This window comes from Monodon monoceros, unplaced genomic scaffold (genome assembly GCF_005190385.1).
Source record: "Monodon monoceros isolate NGI ecotype Baffin Bay Population unplaced genomic scaffold, NGI_Narwhal_1 Super_Scaffold_9, whole genome shotgun sequence".
NCBI classification, from domain to species: domain Eukaryota; kingdom Metazoa; phylum Chordata; class Mammalia; order Artiodactyla; family Monodontidae; genus Monodon; species Monodon monoceros.
Window position 1 is genome coordinate 47,464,121 of NW_021703786.1, and position 23,614 is coordinate 47,487,734.

The window sequence follows — 23,614 nt, forward strand, 5'->3', positions numbered from 1 at the left end:
GGTCCACATGCTGCAACTAAAAAGATCTTGCATGCCACAATGAAGATCCCATGTGCTGCAACTAAGACCCGGTGCAGCCTAAATAAATAAATAAATATTAAAATAAATAGATGTACATGGTAAGCCTTAGAGCAACCACTAAAGAAATAACACAAGAAAATACAATGAAACAATTTTGAAAGGAATTAATATGTTACATTAGAAATTATTCACTTAAGTCAAAAGAAAGCAGTGAAAGAAGAACAGGAGCAAAAGGACATAAGATACAGTAAACAAAAGTTGCAAACTTAAATCCAACAATATTGTGACATTAATAGTATTAAATGTGAATGGATTAAAGAATCCAAACAAAAGGCAGAGAGTTTCAGAGTGGTTAATAAAACAAGATCCAACTATATGCTGTCTAGTTGATACATTTTAGATTCAAAGATACAAATAGAGTGAAAGTGAAAGTCTGAAAAAAATGTATTTTGCCTACAGCAACAATAAGAAAGCTGGAAAGACCATACTAATATCAGGGAAAATAGATTTTAAACCAAAAATGGTAGTAAAGAATGACATTTTATAGTGACAAAGGACCGATCCATCAGGAAGACAAAATAGTTACATACACATCTAACTACAGAGTCCCACAATACAGGAAGCAAACTGACAGAAATGAAGGGAGAGATACACAGCTTGACAATAAGAGTTGTATTTTTTCAGTATTCCACGGAGAAGATCAACAAGGAAGTAGAAGATGTGAGTATAAAAGGATTGATAATACAATGTTTGTTCTCTGACCACAATGGAATGAAATTTGGGAAACTCACAAATATGTGGAAATTAGGTAATACACTCCTGAGTAGTCAGTAGCTGGAAGAGAAATCACAAAGAAAATTAGAAAATGCTTTGAGATAAATGGAATTGTAGACATACCATTCCAATCCTTACGTGATGCAGCTACATCAGTCCTTAGACATATGTAACTATAAATGCCTGTATAAAAAATGAAATATTTCAAATCACTAATCTTTCACCTTAAGACACTGGAAAAAGTGTTAATGAAACCTACAGCAAGTAGAAGGAAGGAATTAATAAGATTAAAGTAAAAAATCAGTGAAGTACAGAATAGAAAAATCAGTGATGAAAATCAATGAAACTGATAGTGCTTTCTTTGGAAAGACCAACAAATTGACAAATCTTTAGCTAGATTGACCAAGAAATGAATACAGGGCCATTACTACTGACCTTACAGAAATTAAAAAGAAGTGTAAGGGAATACTGTGAATGAGGAAGTGGACAAATTCCTAGAAAGATACAAATACCGACTGAAGAAGTAGAAAATCTGAATTAGACCCATAGCAAATAAAGAGATTGAATTTGTAATTTAAAAACTACCCACAAAATATGAAAAGAAAAGCCTAGGTTCAGATGGCTTAAGTAGTGAATTTTACCATATGTTCAAAGAATTAATACTAATTCTTCTCAAACTCTCCTAAAAAGTAGACAGGAGGATGCACTTCCATACTTATTTTATGAAGCTAGTATTATTACCCTATATCAAAACAACATGGACATCACAAGCAAAAAACAAAACCAAAAAATTACAGACCAATATTCCTTATGGATACAGATGCAAAAATCCTCAACAAAATACTAGCAAGAAATTCAGCAACACATAAGAAGAATCATATACCATGACTAAATTGGATTTATCCTAACAATGCAAGGTTGGTTCAATACCTGAAAAATCAGTTAATGTAACGCACCACATTAATAGGATGAAAAACAAAAACTTACGATTGTCTCTAAAGACACAGAAAAGGCATTTGACAAAATTCAACACCCTTTTATGATAAAAACACTAACCGAACTAGGAACAGAAGGAAACTTCAACCTGATAAAGGGCATCTACAAAAAGCCCGAAGCTAACGTTATCACACTTAATGGTTAAAGACTGAATGCTTTCTCCGTAAGATTGGAACAAGACAGTGATGTCCACTTTCACCACTTCTATTCATCCAGAGCAATTAGGCCAAAAGGAAACGGGGCGGGTGGGGGAATAAAAAGGAATCCAGATTGGAAGGGAGAAGTAAAACTATTTCTATTAGATAACCTCTTTTATATAGAAAATCATAGGGAATCCACTAAAAAAAACATTTGTAGTAATATATGAATTCAGCAGGGTTGCAGGATACAAGATGAATATACAAAAACCAGTTGTATTTCCATACACTTGCAACGAGTAATCTGAAAATGAAATTAAGGAAACAATTTCAGTTACAATAGCATCAAAAATGAATAATAGAACTTCCCTGGCAGTCCAGTGGTTAAGAGTCCATGCTTCCACTGCACCACTGCAGGGGGCACAGGTTCAATCCCTGGTCCGGGAAGATCCCACATGCTGTGTGGTGTGGCCAAAAAAAAAAAAAAAAGAATAATGAAGAAATTTAACAAGTGTACTTATTGTACACTTACACTCTGGGAAGTTCAAAAACACTGGTGAAAAAAAACTTAGAGGTCTAAATAACTGGAAAGACATCCCATGTTCATACATCAAAAGATTTAGCATTAGCAATACTCCCCTGATATACAGATGTAATGCAGTGTCTTTCAGTATCTCAGTTGCTTTCTTTGTAGAAGTTGACAGTTTGACCCTAAAATTTGTGTGAAAATGCTAGGGATCCAGAACAGCCAAATATTCTTGGAAAACAAAGTTGGAGGAATCACAAAACTTACTACAAAGCAACAGTAATCAAGATAGTGTGTGGTTCTGGTATAAGGATAGGAGTAATTCAGTGTAATAGAATTGTGAATCCAGAAATATATACGAAAAATTGATTTCCTGCAAGGTGCCAAAACAATTTAGCAGGGCAGGAATCATCTTTTAAATGAAGTGTATTGAGACATCTGGATGTCTACATGCTATAGAAGGACATTGGATCCCTGGCATCTACAAAAGTGTCAAGGACCCTAGGTTTAAAAAGTAAGCTATAAAACTCTTAGGAGAAAATGTAGGGGTAAATCTTTGTGACTTTGGATTCAGCAGTGATTTCTTAGATGTGACACTACAAGCAGAAACAAACAATGAAAAATTAGATAAGTTGGACTTTGTGAAAAATTAAAAAATTTTATGCTCCCAAGTACACTATCCAAAAAGTGAAAAGACAATCCACCAAATGGGAGAAAAGTTTGCAAATATTTTATCAGATAAGGGACTTTTATCTAGCTTATATAAAGAACTCTTAACAATTCAATAATAAAAGACAGCCCAATTAAAAATGGTGAACAGTTCTGAATAGACATTTACCAGAGAAGATACATAAATGGTCAGTAAGCACATGTTAAGATGCTCAATGTCATTATCTACCAGGGAAGCACAAAATTACAATGAGATGCCACTTCACACCCATTAAGATGGCTATATCCAAGTCAGTTAATAACAAGAGTTGGCAAAGATGTGGAAAATCAAAACCCTCATACATTGCTGACAGGAATGTTAAATGGTCTAGTAACTTTGTAAAACAGCCTTTCAGTTCCTCAAATGGTTAATCATAGAGTTACCATTTGACCCAGCAGTTCCACTTCTAAGTATATACAAGAGAAAAGAAAACATGTCCATGTTTTCGTAAGAAAACATGTCCATACATAAATTTCTATGTGAATTTTCATAGCAGCATTATTCATAGTAGTCAAAAAGTGACGAACAACCAAATATCCGTCAACTGATACATGAATAAACAAATTGTTTTTGTTATTCCTCCATAAAAAGGAATGACATACTGATAGTACAACATAGATGAACCTTCAAAGAACTATGGTAAGTGACAAGAGCCAGTCACAAAGTATGTATGATTCCATTTATATGAAATGTCCAGAATAGGTGATAGGGATAGAAAGTAGATTAGTGGTTGCCTAAGACTGCCAGGTTAGAGGGTTGGGGGGTGATAAAAAGTATTGGATTTCTTTCTGGGGTGATTAAAATGTTCCAAAGTTGATTGTGGTGATGGTTGCACCAGTCTGTGAATACGTTAAAACAATGAGCAATCACTACACACCTATTAAAATGGCTCAAATCTAAAACACCAAAAGCTGCTGCTGATGTGGAGCAACAGGTACTTTCATTCATTGCTGGTGGGAATGCGAAATGGTACAGCCACTTTGGAAGGCAGTTTGGCAGTTTCTTACAAAAGTAAATATACTCTTAGCATATGATTCAGCAATTTTGATCCTTGGTATTTACCTGAATGAGTTGAAAATGTATGTCCATGCAAAAACCTGCACATGGATGTTTATAGCAACTTTATTCATAATTGCCAAAACTTGGAAGCAACCAAGATGTCCTTCAGTAGATGAGCAGGTGAACTGTGGTACAGTGGAATATTATTCAGTGTGAAAAGGAAATGAGCTATCAAGTCATGAAAAGTCATAGAGGAAACAGATGTGTATTATGAAGTGAAAGAAGCCAATCTGAAAAGAATCTGTGATTCTAACTGTATGACTTTCTGGAAAAGGCAAAACTATCGAGACAGTGAAAAAGCTAAGTGGTTGCCAGGGGTTAGGAGGATAGGAGGAATGACTAAGCAAAGCAGAGAGGATTTTTAGGGCAGTGAAACTTCTCTGCATAAGATTGGTGGACACACATCATTATACGTTATCCTGATGTAAACTGTGGACTGCGACTAATAAGGATGTGTCATTGTAAGTTCAGAGATGGTGACAGAGGTACTGCTGTGGTGGGGGATGTCAGCAGTAGAGGAGGTTGTGCGTGGGGAGGCAGGGAGTTTATGGGAACTCTGTACTTTCTGCTCAGTTTTGCTGTGGACCCAACATTGCTCTAAAAAGTAAGGTTTATTAATTTAAAAAAATGTCTGGGACTTACCTCAAAACAATAAGTTGTAGAATGCAAACTGGTGGATGGGACAAGATTGCCTGCGGGGGTATGGTTGCTGGATCTGAGTGATTGGTGCATGAGGCTTATAATAATTTTTGATATCTGGGAGGCCAAGTCCCCCCACTTTATTCAAAACTATCATGGGCTTTTAAAATTATTTACTATGGAAAATTTTAAACATACACAAGATTATGCTAAATATTATAAGTAATGCTATACTAGTCTAGACAATATAGTATTGGCATGAGAATAGACAAACAGACCATATTTATAGCTTAGAGGTTTCATAATCAGATCCACATATATGTGGAAACTTGATATATGACATAGATGACATTATAAACATGGGAAGACTGGGGCAAGAGTTTAGAACAAGGGGAACATCTGTATAGAAAAAGTAGATTCCTAGCTCACACGTGAATGTCCCTGAACTATAATAGCTGATCTATTGGTACTCTGGTATTGCAGTTAACGAATGAGGTAGTTGCATGTATTAGCAGTCTCAAAAACTGATAGATGTGAGGTAAATGCAGAAGAATACTATGCTACGAGAGCCTTAAGGTTTAAAAACCTGTAACATAAAGGTGTAAAATATGCATGGTAATGATAACTCCAAATTCCTGATAGTTGTTACTCTGAAGAAAGTAGTGTATTTGTAATGTTTCATTTCTTAAGGTTAAAAAGAAATTGAAGCTGATGTAGCAATAATGTTAATTATTAAGCCAGGTGATAGGTAATAGGTGTCCATTACAGAATTCTTTATATTTGCTTCTGTGAAATATTTTATAAAGTATGAGTATCACCAAATGAAGTGTCTTGTTTGGATCCTAATTCAAACAAATCTTCAAGAAGACATTTTAGTGGCAATTGGGGAAATTTCACTAAGATTGAGTATTAGATTATATCAAACAATTATTAGTTAGGTGTGACAGTGGCACTGTGTATATGTAAGAAAATATCCATGTTTTCAGAGATGCATATGTAGTGCATTAGATACTGTAATGCAGTTTCTGGGACTTACTTTTAAAAAAGAATAGTTGAAATAAATGGCAAAATCATTATAATTGGTGATAGGTATGTGGAAGATTGTTGTAATATAATGCTCTCAACTTTTGAGTTTGTAAATCTTCATAATTACATATGCAAAAACAAAAAATTATTCTTTAATAATAATTTGTACTATTGACTACCATGTTTGAAATGCTTTGTTACAAAATTTTTTTTAAGTTCTGTTTGTTTCCTGGTTTAAATATACACATATACATATATTTAACATATATACTATATATCATGTATAATAAATAATGTATATTATGTCTTATGTAAATATTTAGAAAGTGAGTCAGGAATAAAATTTGATCCACTCTTCCTCCAGGATCTCTATACTGCTTTTAACTGTGAGGAAGCATGCCAAAATTAGTATTTAGGTTTATTATTTATTTGCAGTTTTTCTTTTCATGGTGACAATGTGGTAGTGAATAGCTCTGGGTGATTTCCAAGAAGTCAAAAGTAGCAGGGATAATTAGCATGAGGAGGTGTTAAGTATATAAACTTGAGCCTTGACAGAATTGTATTAATTTCTCAGAAATTAATAAAGTATTCCAGAAATAATGCTTTGTCTTTTATTTCACATTTTATGAAATAGCACTTAGAATATAGAGTTGATACACACACTTTTGTGGTTTCACGTGTTTATGTCTTTACTCAGTTTCTGGGTCATTCCCAGTCACACACCTACCACTATTTATTAGGTAGCCATCTTGCCTTCAGGATACTTTAGATAGTTACTTTCTGCAACTAATGCTTATAACTGTCTGGCTAGTGTTTCAAAATATTTTAATAGTGGGGACAAAATGATGTGAAACTGACGTTGAGAGAGTAAAGATTTCTTAAATGACTTCACTTAAAATTAGTATGACTAGGTTTTTTCCTGTTATTTGAACTACCAAATTGTTAATTCCTGTGATTGTTTGATAATGATGAATATCTTTACAACTTTTAAAAGTTCTTTCATTGATACTATCTATTTGACGTTTTTCAAGTACTTAGAAGTTTATACAGAAAAGTGTTGCCGTTATTCTGGCTTGATGGCCTTGTGATTCCATTAAAGTTACACAGCTTTTAGTAGTAGCGTTAGAACTTAAATTGTTTTCATGGCTGGTTGAGGTAGTTATTGTGCTCCATAAAGGAAATTGATGACTTTGCAAAGATGAACAGTTCTTCTGCATAAATATTTTTTAAAAAGGAAGTTGAGGGCTTCCCTGGTGGCGCAGTGGTTGAGAGTCCGCCTGCCGATGCAGGGGACACAGGTTCGTGCCCCGGTTTGGGAAGATCCCACATTCCGCGGAGCGGCTAGGCCCGTGAGCCATGGCCGCTGAGCCTGTGTGTCCGGAGCCTGTGCTCCGCAACGGGAGAGGCCACAACAGTGAGAGGCCCGCGTACCGCAAAAAAAAAAAAAAAACAAAAAAGGAAGTTGAGACAAACAGCAGCAGACTGGGAACAGTTTTGTAAGATAAAATAGTATTAATATCCAGTATGTATAAAATATTCTCCCAAATTAGAAGAAAAATAATTCATTGGAAATCACAGGTAAAAGATATCACCAAAGAGGAAATACTGGTCGCTAATAAATGTATGAAAAGATACTCAACCTCTCTATTAATAGGGAAATATAGATTTTAAAACTCACCATTTTCTACCCATGATGTTGGCAAGGACTTAAAAAAATGGAAAATAGTGACTGTTGGTAAGGGTGTGAGAAAACAGACACACCCCTATATACTGTTGGTAGGTTCATCTTTTTTGGAAGTCAGTTTGGCCGAACAGATATCCTACTTAGGCTTAAATCATGTAGTAGGCACATCAGATCAATTTAATATTTAAGAGATGGTAAAGGGGTGCCGAGAAATTAATCCCAACTTTAAAAAAGCCTAGACCTAGTTATCTGCCATGTACTCTGGCTTTCTTTTCTTCTTTTATTAACCATTTCTTGAATTGTGTTTCAGTAACTTGTTTTATCATTAAAACAACTTTCTGAGGTGGGTATTTTTATTCTAATTTTGTAGATGTGGAAACTGAGGCCAGAGAGGTTAAATAAGTTAGCCAGTGGGTGAAAGAGCCTAAATTTAGTTCTAAAACTATATGGCCTTAATCACTCTTTGGTTAGATAGTTAATAATTGATTCGTGATACCCAGCATACGTTAAATCTTAACCTTTATTAAAATGATTTTCTAAGTTAACATATAAAAATGTAATGCTTAATTTTTTCATTAGAATGTCAGCCTGATAAAGGTAAACTTTTCATTAATGGAAAGTCTTTTACTTTTTTTCCTAGAGGATCTGAAGAGGCAAAATGCAGTTTTACAAGCTGCACAAGATGATTTGGGACATCTTCGGACACAGCTGTGGGAAGCCCAAGCAGAGATGGAAAATATCAAGGCCATTGCCACGGTGTCTGAGAATACCAAGCAAGAAGCTATAGATGAAGTGAAAAGACAGTGGAGAGAAGAAGTTGCTTCACTTCAGGCTGTTATGAAAGGTAAAGATAAAGACAGATCTGTTTTATGATTCTCTAAGATAACTGATTCTGATGATTGAGAACATTTTCAGAAGGTCTTAAAATATATCCTGAGTTTCATTTGTTTCATTTGTGGCTTTATGTATTACCATCTTCAAGATGTACTGTCATATTCAAAATAAAAGGGAAGCCAATGGGTATATCATCTGTATCTTTAACAAATTTAATAATGGAGAATTATGATGAGAGTGTTACAGAGATACTGCATTAAATGAAAACTATAGTTCATTATAAGGTTTAAAGCAGGGCTTCATAATGGATTTTCATATAGGAGAGGCAGGCCAGTAATGTCAATGAATGAAGCTGTGTGTGGGCACAGGAAGTGTGCAGAACTGGAGAGACCTCCCATGCAAAGAGTGAAGTTACTATTTACACTTATTAATTCCAGCTAATTATTGCCCATCCAGGCCAGTGTTGCCATAATTTTACATTGTAAAGAAAAATTTGGATTTTTATGTGAAATGTTCACTCAGTCTATGAGGTAGAGTGGCCTGTGGGTTAGAATAGGCTTTATGAGCTACCAGCTGGTGACCCTTGGTCCAAAGGAAGAGTAGTAGTTTAGTCTCTATCAACTTTTAGCACTAGTGCTTATTAATTCCTGCATTTCTGAAAAAATGATAAATAAGCTGCCCCCTGAATCTTTGGGTTTCCAGAATTAGTTTTGTTAATAATATAAATGTGAAATAGTGATGACTTTTTTTCCCGTCTTCGCAGTTATGTGTCACTTTTGCCTTAGTACTCTGTGAGAAGGCAGGTAAGACAAGCACTGTTTTCTGAGTTTGTGGCCATCACCTAGGGATTACTCTAAGCCTCATGTTACATTCCTGACCATAACAGCTTACCCAAATGAGAGTTCGTTTTTTTCACATGAGAAATCCAGAGGTAGGTAACCTAGGGCTGGGTACAGTGGTTCCTGGTGTCATCACTGTCCTAGGCTCCTTCAGCTTTTCTTTTCCTTCACCCTTAGCATGTGGTTTTCAACTTCATTTTGCCTTGTGGCTGAAAAAAATGACTGCTCTTCCTCCAGTCCGCCTGAGTAAAGCAAAAACTTTCTAGAAATCTCCAGCATATTTCCCCCCGCCCCACTCCCCCCCCCACACTTTATAGAGGTTTCTGATGACACATAACTACCAAGGCATCTAGAAACTCTAGTTTTAAAATTGGGCCGTTGACTTCTAAACAAAATTGGGGTTTTGTTAGTAAGAAAGAAGAAAGAGTGGAAATTAATGGACAACCAGCAGTGTTTATCACATGTTTTAAGATTGTATTAAAGATAAAGTCATTTTATAAAGACTTTATAGAATTTGTCTCAAGTTAGAATCTTGGGTTATAGTAAAAGCATTCTGAAAATATATCCCTTTTCTCACCCTTTCAGGCATATAGTTGTATTGGGGTGACACGTTATATTTGTCTTAGGAGTCATAGTGTTGTATCTAGGAACATAGGGTTTAGACTTGGCCTTAGGTTTGAATTCTAGCTCTGTTTCTTTCTGGTTATGAAGTATATTGGCCAGAGTATTTAACCTCTCCTGAGCTTTCCTCATCTGTAAAATAACATGTGGCACAGGTTTATTGTGAAGATTAGAGATGATTTAAGGTCCTTAGCAAAATTTCTACGTGTAGTTAGAACTAGAAATGTTAGTTTAGTGCTTTTGTTTTTAGTGAATTAGAAGATTTCCAGAAACTAGGCTTAAATTCTTTATATAACTACTTTTAAAATTTTAGTGTGCCAGGACATTTTTTCCAGAATGCTTAGAAATATTTGGTGACGTTTTGCAGAAACAGTTCGTGACTATGAACATCAGTTCCACCTTAGGCTGGAGCAGGAGCGGACACAGTGGGCACAGTATCGAGAATCCGCAGAGAGGGAAATAGCTGATTTAAGGAGAAGGCTGTCTGAAGGTCAAGAGGAGGAAAATTTAGAAAATGAAATGAAAAAGGTATGAAGGAATGTATTCATCTGTAGAAATATTACAATCCAAGTATTTTTGTTGTAATGCTTCAACTAATATCATTATGGTAATAGAAGTTGTACTTTTTTGTTTTCTGTTAGAGAAATTATTTGGACACAGACTTAAATATAGTACTAAACAATTTGATGACCTTCCCCCAGATATATGTTTGGCTGAGCCCCTCATCTTCAAATCTTTGACCAATTGCCTCCACCTCATGAGGCCTATCCTGACCACCCCATTTAACATTGCAACCTGCCCACCTCCCTCCCCCACCTACCACAACTTGCTCTTATCCTGTTCTAATTTTTCTTTTTCCATAACATTTATTTCCTTATAATGTACATAGAGTTCACCTATTTATTATGTTTAGTACTGTTTGCTGCCTTTTCCTCCTTACTAGAATGCAAGCTTCACGAGGGCAGAAGTCTTGTTTGTTGTGTATCCTAAATGCTTAGAGTAGTGTCTCGCGCATAGGTGCTTAGTAAATATTTGTTGAATGAGTGTTGTTGCTTGGTGTTTGTGTCTAAACTGAAGCCTGAGAACAGATTTTAGTTTTCCTTCTTTCTCAGTATACCTTGGTTCCTGTGTGACGAATGTACTGCATATTATGCTTGAACATTTTACCGTAAGATGCCTGACCATAGAACAACTAAATATAAGATGAAATATTTTATCATTGAGAAAATTTAAAAAGCTTTTTGGCCAGTTTGATTATGTAAGCTTTTACTTTATTTTTTTATTTTAATTTAAAAAATTTTTATTGGAGTATAGTTGATTTACAATGTTGTGTTAGTTTTAGGTGTACAGCAAAGTGAATCAGTTATACATATACATATATCCACTCTTTTTTCTTTTCTTTTTTAAGATTCTTTCCCCACGTAGGCCATTACAGAAACTTTTTTTTTTTTTTTTTTTTTGTGGTACGTGGGCCTCTCACTGTTGTGGCCTCTCCTGTGGCGGAGCACAGGCTCCGGACGCGCAGGCTCAGCGGCCATGGCTCACGGGCGTAGCCGCTCCGCGGCATGTGGGATCTTCCTGGACCGGGGCACGAACCCGTGTCCCCTGCATCGGCAGGCGAACTCTCAACCACTGCGCCACCAGGGAAGCCCCAGAAACTTTTAATTTATTAATTTATATACATACATATATTTGAAATCACATATAAAATAATAATTAGAGTTTGATTTTTCTTTTCAATTGAATTAATCATAGTCTTGGTTCATACAAGGACTACTTTTATATATTTAGAAGTTTATTTAATTTTTTTTTATAGTGTAAAAATCATATGAGAACTCAACACCCAAAACAAAAGCTTGAACCTTGAGGAATAGTTAGTTACATTGTCTTATTTCAGGAAAAGATTGTAATTCAGCTTCTTCATGAGGATCTGACAATGTCTTCCTGAGGATCTGACAATGTCTTCATGATCACTAGTCACTTAGTCATCTGCCATAGTTAGCCAAAGTAGGTAGCCTTCAATTCTGTCAGGTCGTTTCAGAGTAATTCATAGTTGATGCTGTCATTAGACTTTTTATTCAGAGCCACAGTACCATTCACATGAGGATAGTTTTTTTTTTCATTCTTCTTATATATTCATAGTCATAATTTCTGCAGTCTGCCACTTTTTATCCTTTTTAAAATTTTTATTTTTTAAAGTTAACTTTATTTTTTACAACAGTTTTTGATTTACAGAAAAATTGTGAAGATACTACACAGTTCCCATATACTCCACTCCCAGTTTCCCCTATTAACATCTTAATGTTAGTATGGTACATCTGTCACAATTAATAAGTCAATATTGATTATTGTTAACTAAAGTCCTTTCTTTGTATTCAGATTTCATTAGTTTTTACCCAAGTCCTTTTTTCTGTTCCAAAATCCCATCCAGGATACCACATTACATTTAGTCATGTCTCTTAGGCTTCTCTTGGCTGTGATAGTGTCTCAGCTTTTCCTTGTTTTTAATGACCTTTCTGTTATTTAAAAAAATCATCTTTAAAAGTTTTGTTATGATATGCATCACTTGGAATTGTGAGGTCATCGTTGCATTAATAAATAACTCAATCTGTATTAAATTCTTTGCTTCTTCTCTCCTTTTTTTCCCTGATGATTTTAATCAGCAGACCTCTATAAGCGTCCCAAATTAGCCTTGGCTGAAGATATTTTAAGCTCACATGTCTTTTCCAAACAGGACTTAGTTCAAAATAAAATAAATGATGAAATGACTTTGCAAGCACTGGAAAACAAAGTGTGTCTCTCTTTTCTGAGAGATAATCATTTTTTTTTTAAAATCTCCACTCACATTTTGGCATAGAAAATATTTTCCCTATCATGAACACTTTAGGAGAAGCTTGGACTGTTTTAAATTCAGTGAATAAGATTAATTTTCATTTTCACTAGAAGGAAAAAAGCTAACTTTTTGAGTCTGCCTTTGTTTCTGTGTGAATATACGTATGTGTATATAAAATAAAATTAAGTTTCTTACCAACTTACTAGTTTATGGATGTTGTTTCCTTTTAATCCATGTTTTTGAGAATGAAGGATGGAAAGCAGCATGGTTTTAAGGGTTATTTTTTGGGTTTGTTTCATGTAGATATCAAAAGTAAAATGATAAATACCCTGTTTAAATAATTAGATGGAAGCCCTTTTATAGAAACATAATTTTCTAATATTTTAGGAAATAAATGTTCTATTTTTAATGTTAAAAAATTAATTAGTCCTTTCAGTATTTGTAAGAGATTATGGTTTCATTAATTTAGTAACCAGAATTATAAAAATTATTTATTATATGCATTTCCTTTTATATATAGATATTTTCCAACTCAGTTACTCAACTAATTAAAAAGTCAAATTTGTGGCTGCTTTCACTTTCTGAGACAGACTGCATTCTGTCTGTGGAATGTGTATCTCTCTAAATAAACCTGCTTTCACTTAAAAAAAAAAAGTCAAATTTGTCTTAGTGGATCCATTTTCCTACCTATTCCCAAGTTCTAAACGGAATATTTGGGAAAGCTGTGATTATGACTTGACATTCAAAGTAATGCAGCATTTAAAAGTTAGACGTGGTTCAATTTTGTGAGTGCTAATACAGTGCCTGCTAGACTTATTTATTATACTAATTTTAATAAGTGGAGAGGTCAGAGTTTTTTAGAAAAGCAATAAATCAGTAAGTTGTAGCATTTAATTCTTTTTAACCATAGGCCCAAGAGGATGCTGAAAAACTTCGGTCTGTTGTGATGCCTATGGAGAAGGAAATTGCAGCTTTGAAAGATAAACTGACAGAGGCTGAAGACAAGATTAAAGAGCTGGAGGCCTCAAAGGTTGTGAAACATTGTAATCCATTTGCTTGAAACCAAGGTTTTGCCCTAATGCTATGAGCAAAATTAGAATACTAAGGGGGTAAACTGTAATTTAAACTATGCATCTTAAGACTCTTGCTTTCTTGAAAATGCAAGAAAATGTTTGGAGATGATTTCTCCTTATTATTTAAAATAATGACAGTAGTGATGCTTGTGCTGCTTTGTTACAAAGTCAGTGTTTATTTTCTTATCAAAATGAGACCTGATCTCTCTTGTTTTGTTATGAAGGAAAATAAAGTTTTCAAAGGTGACTTTGTTTTCTGACATCAGCCCCAGAATTGATCTTTGACATAGCTATAGTGTGGCTGGATTTGTTGGCTATAAAGACGCAACAGAAAAAATACAAGGGGATGTCAAACATTTTAATAATTAAAGTAGGAAAGAAAGAAAAAAAATTTAGAGGTAGTAAACAGAAACACAACATAGGAATGTAGAAATACATATAGGAGTGTAGAAATGAGCATGTATCAATAATCCTAGTAAGTGATAATTACCTACTAAAGGAGACTAGATTTTAAAAATCTAAATTTATATTGCTTATAAGACGTATACCTAAAATAAAATGATAAAGTAGGATTGGAAAAAAAAAAAGAGACTTAAAGCAATGCCTTGTAAATTCTAATCAAAAGAAACTTGGTTTAGCAATTGTAATATGAAACAGATAGGATGAAAGGAAAACAGAATTAATAGAGATAAAGAGGGACCCCTTCTAATTTATAATTCATCAATGAGATATGACAGTCATGCACTTGAATGCATCTTACATAGCCTTGAAATATGTGAACTAAAAAGTGACAATTATGAGGGGAAATTGACATTCACAATTATAGTAGGAGATTTAAACTGTCCTTTAGCAAATGTTAGTGCAAGCAGAAAAAACATATTAGTAGGGATATAGGGGTTTTGAGCAACTTGATTAATAATTTAGATGTAATAGACATAGAATCCTGTCACTAAGAGAGTGAGAGAGAGATTATATTTCATACACTAGTAGAGCATAGTAGTTAAGAGCTCAACATTTATTAGACGGATGACCTTGGGCAAATTAATTAATCTTACTGTGCTTTGGTTTGCCCAACCGTAAAATGGGGATAATACTACCTCCTTCATAAGGCTGTTATGAAGATTATATAAGTTAACACATAAGGCACTTAGGATAGTGCATGGAATAAATATTGTTATTTTTAGGTACATTATACTTTTCATAATGTCACAAAGGAAATGTCATCAGATTTTGAAGATTTGATGTTAATACACATCCAAATCTCTGACCACAGGTTATTAAATTATTTACAATAAAATATAGCTGAGATGAAATGTCTGGAAAATGAAAGAAATTTAACTCATGGAAAAAAGAATTGTAAAATATTTAGAGTGATTTGAATTTTTTACTCAAGAGTCTAAAAATAGAACAATAGTACAAACAGTATGAATGGAAGGAAATAATGCAGGTAAGAGCAGAAATTAGTGAAATAGAAAAGCAAAAGGAAAATTGTGAATATAATGAAAAAAATGAAAAAAGTAGTAAGATAGGCAAACCTGATAAGACTAATTAGGAAAAAAGAAAAAAGACTTAAACCATTATAAATGAAAGAGGGAAATAACTACAAATCAGTAGACTTAAAAATAATAAATACTATGGACAATGTCACAGCAATAAGTTTGAAATGAAGTAAGTTTGATGAAATGAAAAAATTTCTGATAGGAAATAATTAGCCAATATCGTCTCAAGATAAAATAGGAGAGCCGATGTAGTTAGTAACTATTAAAGAAAGTGAATTTATAGTCAGAATCTCCTTTTCTCCTGTCTCCTATCCTCCAAAAGACATTAGACTCAGTTAGTTTTGCAGACAGGTTTTTCCAAAGCTCTTGGAAAGAGGTAATTCTTATATTTTACAAACTGTGTTAGAGAACAGAAAAAGAGGGAAAGCTCTCCACCTCATTTTATGAGACATAACTTCATTACAAACAAACTCACAAAAAGGTATTAAAAGAAAATTTTAGATCTATCTCATTTAGGAATACAGAAACAAAAATTTTCAGCTGTGTAGTTAAAAAAAAAGGAAAAGAAAAAGCAAAAAGGACATCATGATCAAAAAGGGATATTCCCAGGAATTTAGGATGGTATATCACCAGAAAACCTATTATTTTTATGTACCACATAAAAAGATTATAGGAGAAGAGTAATAAATTCATCTTAGATTCAGAAAGGCATTTGATAAATTTAAACACCCAATAACTTATTAAAGGGCTATTTATCAAACCTTCAGCAAACATCATACTTAATGATGAATGTTTAGCAGCCTTACCATTAATGATGGGAACATATGAGGAGGCCCGTGCTCAGTGATTTTGCTCAGATTGTTTATGTGGTCCTAGGTGATAAGATAAGCCAAGGTAAAGAAATGAGGCATAATAACTGGAAAGAAAGTGGTGAAACTCATTTTCTGTATAGGAAGGCCAGAGGATATTCAGACATACAATTAGGAAAGTTGTTTCCAGCAAGATCAACATGCAAAAATAGTAGTGTTTGTGTACCCCAGTAATATCCAACTTACAAATGCAATGGGGAAAAATTCCTGTTCACAATAGCAAACAAACAAACAAAACTTATATTAGTTACCTGAGAATATATCTAAATAAAAATGAGTAAGATCTTTATGGAACACATTATAAATGAAAATTTGAATACATGTGTGCTCCTGAGTGAGAAAATACTGTATTGTAAAGCAGGCAGTAGTATATCCCCAAATTAATCTGTAAATTCAAAATTCCCCTCAAAATCCAGCAGGGTTTAATAAGGAACTCGATAAGTAGATCCTAGAATTCATATGGACAAGCAAAGGATCAGAAATACACCCAGCAAAAAATTTTTTAATTAATTAATTGAATTTATTTATTTTTGACTGTGTTGGGTCTTCATTGCTGCACACGGGCTTTCTCTAGTTGCAGCGAGCGGGGGCGGCTACTCGTTGCAGTGCACGGGCTTGCTCATTGCAGTGGCTTCTCTTGTTGTGGAGCACAGGCTCTAGGAGCGTGGGCTTCAGTAGTTGTGGCACGCGGGCTCAGTAGTTGTGGCTCGTGGGCTCTAGAGCACAGGCTCAGTAGTTGTGGCGCACGGGCTTAGTTGCTCCGTGGCATGTGGGATTTTCCCGGACCAGGGCTCAAACCATGTCCCCTGCATTGGCAGGCAGATTCTTAACCATTGCACCAGCAGGGAAGCCCCGACACCCAGCAAAATTTTGAAGAAGGCAAGGTATGGAGACTTGCCCTACCTACCAGTATTAAGACTTACAGTAGCTTTACTGTTACTGTAGCTACTGTAATTAAGGTAGTTTGTTGTTGGTTTAAAGATAAACAAATGGACCAGTGGAACAGAATAGAGAGCCCAGAAATATATCCATATATATATGGAAATTTGATATTTGACAGGTGGCATTACAAGTCAGTGGGAAAAGTATGGATTATTTAAAAATAGGCTTTTAAAATAGTTATAAATATGGATTAAAGTGAGGTTAGCTTTCTACCTCACACTTTTCAAAAATTAATTTCAGTGAAATGTTTAAAAAGGAGAATATGTGAGATACAAAAACATTTCTTAAATAAGGTAAAAATACTATGAAAGAAGAGATTGACAAATTTGCCTACATTAGAATATAAAACTTCCTTATTAAAAGACACCACAAAAAGTTGAAAAGAAAATTATAGACTGTTAAAAGTTATCTATACCTGACAAAAAATTAATGTCCAAAATTAATAAAAATTGCCATGTCCATAAGTGACAAATGGCCCAACAGAGAAACAAGCAAAGAATATGAACAAGCAGTTCACAAAAGAGGAAGTTAAGGAATGTGAAAAGATATTCAGTCTCACTAGAAATCAAGGAAGTGTAAGTGAAAATCACATGCCGTTTTATTCTAACCAGATTTAAGTCTTACAAGATAAATTTGTTGTGTTTATCCACGATTGGAGTGTGTGAAACTCTCCCCACTTTTCAGCTGCTGTTGTGAAGTTGGAATCCCTGTTGAATATTTTGGGAGTTCTCCAGCCCTTGTTACTTCCCTTTACTTTCTCCTGCACAGATGCTGATACCATGTAATTCCATATAGATAGCTTTCAGTGGTTTGTCCCCACCTTCTAATTATCGCTTTTTTTTCTTTTTGGTAGATGTTCATGTATTCTGAGTTCTGTTATCTTATTAGTTCTGTTGTTAGGGTGTGTGGAATTCAAGAAAATCCGTGTACCACACATTCACTGTCACCATCTTCCCAGAGTTCTGCTCAGTAGCTTTTGAATGTTAGAAATTAATCCATTATTTATAGAGTCAAATATTTATTCTAAGAAGTAATAGCTGAGTTAGTGGTTATATACCACCATTTTATATCTGACATATTGACTTTCCTTTATCATTAACTGAATTACCACCTCTCCAGGTGATAGGGAAAGTGCCTGACAACAGTCAGCACTTTGTCATGCTTGGTTAGTGTATAGTACGTTTCTGGTTGGCTGACAGCCTCCAGTGAAGCCTCAAATGGCAGCTTAAATAATCATTTTAGTCCATGACCAGTGCTAATGTATTGTATTAATGGTCTAGGAGTAAAGATAACTGAAAACAGATCAGCCAGCTATTTCAAGTTGAAGAAATGGGAAGATAAAAAGCATAAATATAACCTTGAAAGTGAAATTAGACATAACCATTTGAAAAAGTTGAAAGTTAGTTTAAATGGCCACAATTTAGGATGGGCAATTTGTAAGGAAGGGTAGAGCAAGTGATTCTTTAATCACTTTCTGGGGCAAGATTGCATTTTATTTTGGTTGGAACTATTTCAGATATTAGACTATATTGTTAATATTTGAAAATTATAGTTAATCGTTCAACAGAAATAAGACATTAAAAAAAAAGATGTGATTTTAAAAAGTATTCTGCACTTGGCTTCAAGTTTATGTTCATTACAGTATGAGACAGGTTGTTTTTTCCATCATGGCTTCCTCTTTTTTCCTTCCATGAATTTATGTCTATGAAAATGTCTCCTTTTTGTAAATTTAAGGCATTTGGAATTACCTCACCAGAAATCAAAGAAAAGCAAACTTGAAAGAGTATGATACCATTTTTATCTTTAGAAAATACTGTTTAAAAAACAACAAAAATAAGGGGCTTCCCTGGTGGCGCAGTGGTTGAGAGTCCGCCTGCCGATGCAGGGGACACGGGTTCGTGCCCCGGTTTGGGAAGATCCCACATGCCGCGGAGCAGCTGGGCCCATGAGCCATGGCTGCTGAGCCTGTGCGTCCGGAGCCTGTGCTCCGCAACGGGAGAGGCCACAACAGTGAGAGGCCCGCGTACCACAGAAAGAAAGAAAGAAACAAACAAACAAAAAAACAAAAATAAAAAACAACAACCTGGGTTCACTGAGTATGTGATAAAATGAGCACATGTGTATGTTGCTCTGGGAATACAAATTGGAAGCACGTTATTAAAAGCAAGGTACAAAATTGTTATGTGTAATCTCAATTGTATATTTACTCTGGTGATGATTATGGATAATGCTTACTATTAATTATTGCCAATTATGTTATTTTCCCAGTTTTCTTTAGTAAGTATATGTTTGTTTTGTAATTAAAAATTATAAATGTTAATTTGGGGGTAAATTTAAATTTACATAAATATAAATGTAAACTTTTTTCAAGGCACCTCCAGAACTTACCATCATACTTAAGGTAGACACTGTTGGAAATTTTAGTTTAATCGAATTGCATCTTTTTCAGGTTAAAGAACTGAATCATTATCTGGAAGCTGAAAAATCTTGTAGGACTGATCTGGAGATGTACGTGGCTGTTTTGAATACTCAGAAATCTGTTTTACAGGAAGATGCTGAGAAACTTCGGAAAGAATTGCATGAAGGTAAATATATATTCTTTATATTTTAAATCTCAGTCTGTAAGAGAACTATGTAAGTAAAAGTGATATTGATTAATAACAGTAACAAGTTCCAAAATGCCAATCCAACATGTTAGTGATTCAGTTTAAGCTTTGCAGTTGGTTTGAAAAGATATTTGGATTGTTAATGGTTTCTGTTTCCTCCAGGACCCCAGTAAGAATTCATAGGGCACAAACTCTGGGCAGAAAGATAATAGGAAGTTGCTGCTTAAACTGCTTTTGCTTCAGACCTATTTTGGTGGAGGTGAATTAGCAAAAGTGAAAATGGGACAGAGAGGGCAGATGGTATATTCTAGTGTTCTTAAGTAGCACCCCTGTTTATAAGAGATAATTTTGATTTCGCTAGTCTGGTAGCAGAGTGATGCAGAAATTGACTCTGTTTTCTCAGGATAGGCGATAGGCTTATCCTTTCCCATTAAAATATATGTTTGTCTTTAATTCTTTTAGTGAATCTTGTATACCTGAGATTCATAACCTTTTTGTGTCACAGACTCCTTTGGCAGTCTTGTGAAGCCCTCTCAGAATAATGTTTTTAATACATAAAATACATAGAATTATAAAAGATATCAATTATATTATAAAAGTTATCAAAATATAAATAACTGCAAACTTATAGTAATAAATGTGCTATTTTATCAATGCATTAAATAACAAGGTCTAGTACCAGGTCTAATAAATACTGTAATTTTGAAGTATGATGAGCATAAATAATATATTAAGATATCTGCAACAACTGTACTGAGATACAAAAGTATCTATGACTCCTGTTAGTGACCAAGTCATGGGTATTGTTATACTTACTGTGGTTTGTTGTCTATATTTTATAATTGAAGGAAATGATAAATTTCAGTTAGAGGTTAGTGAAAATAAAGATCTAAATTTTTACCTCATCTAAATGCATGGACCTCTTGAAATCTTATATTCGTTGCAGGTTATACTAGTAACATGTTTTAGTATGAAAATTTAGGACTGTGGTCATGGAAAATATAGCTCTTCCATAAATAATTCAGGTTTGCATAGGAGTTAGGTTTTTATCCCAAATAGTGGGAAGTTGAAATTATATAAGCCTACAGAATTATTTTATAAAATGTTACTAAAGTAATCTAGTGTTTGAGTCTTTGGCTCTCAGGAAATGCTTTTCAAAAGTGCTGTTGCAGTCAAAAAGACACTCAAACTCTGAAAGGATGTCCAGAAGAAAAAGGACTTTCTGTTTAACCTGTGTGTCCCAACCCTTCCAGAAATAGTGCAAGACTACCAGACCTTCCTAATATACCTGGAGAAGTATCTGAGAAGTTTCACTAAAATGAGTAAGGGGGTAGAGTAATTTCTACTGAAACATTCACATCAAAAAAGTAGTATTTACGTGAAAAGAAGATAGTTAAAAATTGAGCAGCAGTGTAAATTAGAGCCTAAATTGGGGAAATTAGATACGCAACCAAGTGCAGTGCAGTTTCATATCATATGTGCTAGGAAGTGTGTTAGGAGGCAACGGTGCCATGAATAGGCTTCTTAAAAGAGGTTGTTAAGTGGAGTTTTGAAAGATAGGTAGGTGTTTGTCAGGTCGTCAGAGAGGAGCATGGCATTCAAGGCCATTTGCATGTGGTGCAACAAGGTAGCGAAACTGTAAGAAATATAGTTCAGCAAGATTAAAATGCAATAGGCATTGGAGCAAAATGTGAGACAGGAGAGGTAGACATGGGCCAGATCCTGGAGACCTTATGCTAAGGATTCTGGATTTTATCGTATTGGTAATAAGGAGGCTGTGAAGGATTTAGAAGTATTTTTTGTCCTAAATAACAGCTTTATCGAGATAAGGTACCTGTTCAGTGATGTTTAATATATTCACAAAGTTGTACACCATCAGCACTACCTACCTCCAGAACATTTTCATTACTCCAAAAAGAAATTTTGTACCCATTCCCCGTCATTCCCTATTCTCTTCTTCCCCCCAGCCCCTGGCTACCACTAATCTACTTTCTGTCTCTATAGATTTGCCTATTCTGGACTTCTGTATAAATGGGATTACATAGTATGTGGCCTTTTGTGTCTGGCTTCTCTGAAGGGTTTTAAGCTTGAGAGTGGTAATGTTTTACCTTCTAGAGAGTTCAGTTTTACAGCAGTGTGGAGAATAGAATACAGAGGGCCAGACGAATGGCAGGAAGGGTTATGAAGAGACTCCTGTTGTAGTTGTCTAAGTCCTAAATCTAAGGCAGAAGGCAGAAGATAGAGTGTCATATCACACAGGAAGTAGCATTAGTAGGCCTCTGTCACAGTTGAATGTGTTGGGTGAGGAAAAGTCAGAAATATGAGTTGTCTCTCAGGTTTCTGGCTTGGGTAACTGGGTAGATGGGCTGATAGATGATACCATCTATTCTTTTTTTCCCCAAAGAAGATGGCTGAGCTGATGAATATCAGTAACACAAGCATTTACAAAGATTCTTTGACTTATCCTGAGAGGTCAAAACTAAATGGACTCAAGAAGGATTCCTGGATAACAAGATTTATTCAGAGTGTATTAAAGACAATTAGGAGTGGATACTATGTGTTTTCCCTTTAGAGCAATGTTTCCCAAATTGTATTCCCTAGAACATTTGTTACGTGAGTGGCACTGTGGAAAGGATTTTTTTGTCAAATAAATTTGGGAGGTATTGTATTATATATCAACTTACAAGAGAACATAGACATACTTAAGACCCTGAGTTCAAAGTCCTGCAGTAAAGAAATCTTTAAAAAAAAGTTTTTAACCCAAGGTTTCTGAAACTCACTGAGCACAGAAATCTTTTTTTCACATGTTGCTCTTCCTAGGAACACACTTTGGGAGACTCTGCTTAGACAGGTGGTATGGGGACAGCTGCCTTGTCCTATGGCAGGTTGCCCCTGGGTTCTTGTCAGAGGCAGAATCCCAGACCGGATGGACCTTTGGTCAGGTCTAGTCTAGTTAGTCCTATGTTAAAGAAATTGCCTACCATTAAAATTCAGTGTTTTTGATTGGGGGATTCCTAAACAGTATGCCATCTCTTGGAGCAAGAGCGACAGCAGCACAACCAGTTGAAACACACGTGGCAGAAGGCCAATGACCAGTTCCTGGAATCTCAGCGTTTGCTGATGAGGGACATGCAGCGAATGGAAATTGTGCTAACTTCAGAACAGCTCCGACAAGTTGAAGAACTGAAGAAGAAGGATCAGGTGAATACCAGTTTTGTAGGACTTGTTTGCCTTGTTAATAAACCACTCCACCCCGACACATGATCATATTTCTTTATGTATATTATAGATTGACTTAAGCCTGAAACAGAGTTGATGTATGCCATTTCAAAAAACATAATAGGTACATTTGAGGGATTTTGCTTTTCAACTTTAGAAATGGCCTTGTCTGGGGGGAAGGGGAAGAACTGATTTAGAAATGATCCTCTTCAGTCTGCAGGATGCAGTAGTGCATATTTCTGAGAAAATCTTTCTCTGCAGTTCTGTCCAGTTCTCCTAGGGCTCCTGAATTGTGTTAATCCAGGCCATGTCTTTTGTGACATTGCTCTAAAAGCCTTACTAGACAGTGATGGGTGGGGATGGAGAGGCTGAGTGATATGAAAAGGCAGGTGTCTAGAGGGCTGCATACCCAGGATCCTGTTTTCTCCTTATCTTAAAAAACAATTATTTAAATTATATGAGTAATACATAAATACATTCTCATGTTAAAATATTTTGGTTTAAATACAAAGTGAAAAAATAAAGTGATAAAGTGAAAATCTCCTTTGACATCTCACATACTTCCTTCGCAGAAATTTTGTAATCAGGAATAATCAGTTTGGAAGGTAGTATTCCACACCACTTATATGTGTTTATAAGTGTATATTCAGTTTTCTTTTTTTTTTCCCCCATACAACTGAAATCATAGTATAAGTATTTATTCTGTAG

General features: G+C 34.9%; 1 protein-coding gene across 1 annotated transcript in view; it reads left to right on the top strand.

Moving 5' to 3' along the window:
• Positions 1-23,614, top strand: part of RABEP1 (rabaptin, RAB GTPase binding effector protein 1) — a 97,123-nt gene that overhangs the window by 43,057 nt on the left and 30,452 nt on the right. Inside the window, exons 3-7 of the mRNA XM_029213256.1 lie at positions 8,212-8,415; positions 10,233-10,393; positions 13,609-13,728; positions 19,531-19,666; positions 22,710-22,888. Of these exons, the coding sequence (XP_029069089.1) occupies positions 8,212-8,415; positions 10,233-10,393; positions 13,609-13,728; positions 19,531-19,666; positions 22,710-22,888 (800 nt within the window). The remainder of the gene's footprint in view (positions 1-8,211; positions 8,416-10,232; positions 10,394-13,608; positions 13,729-19,530; positions 19,667-22,709; positions 22,889-23,614) is intronic.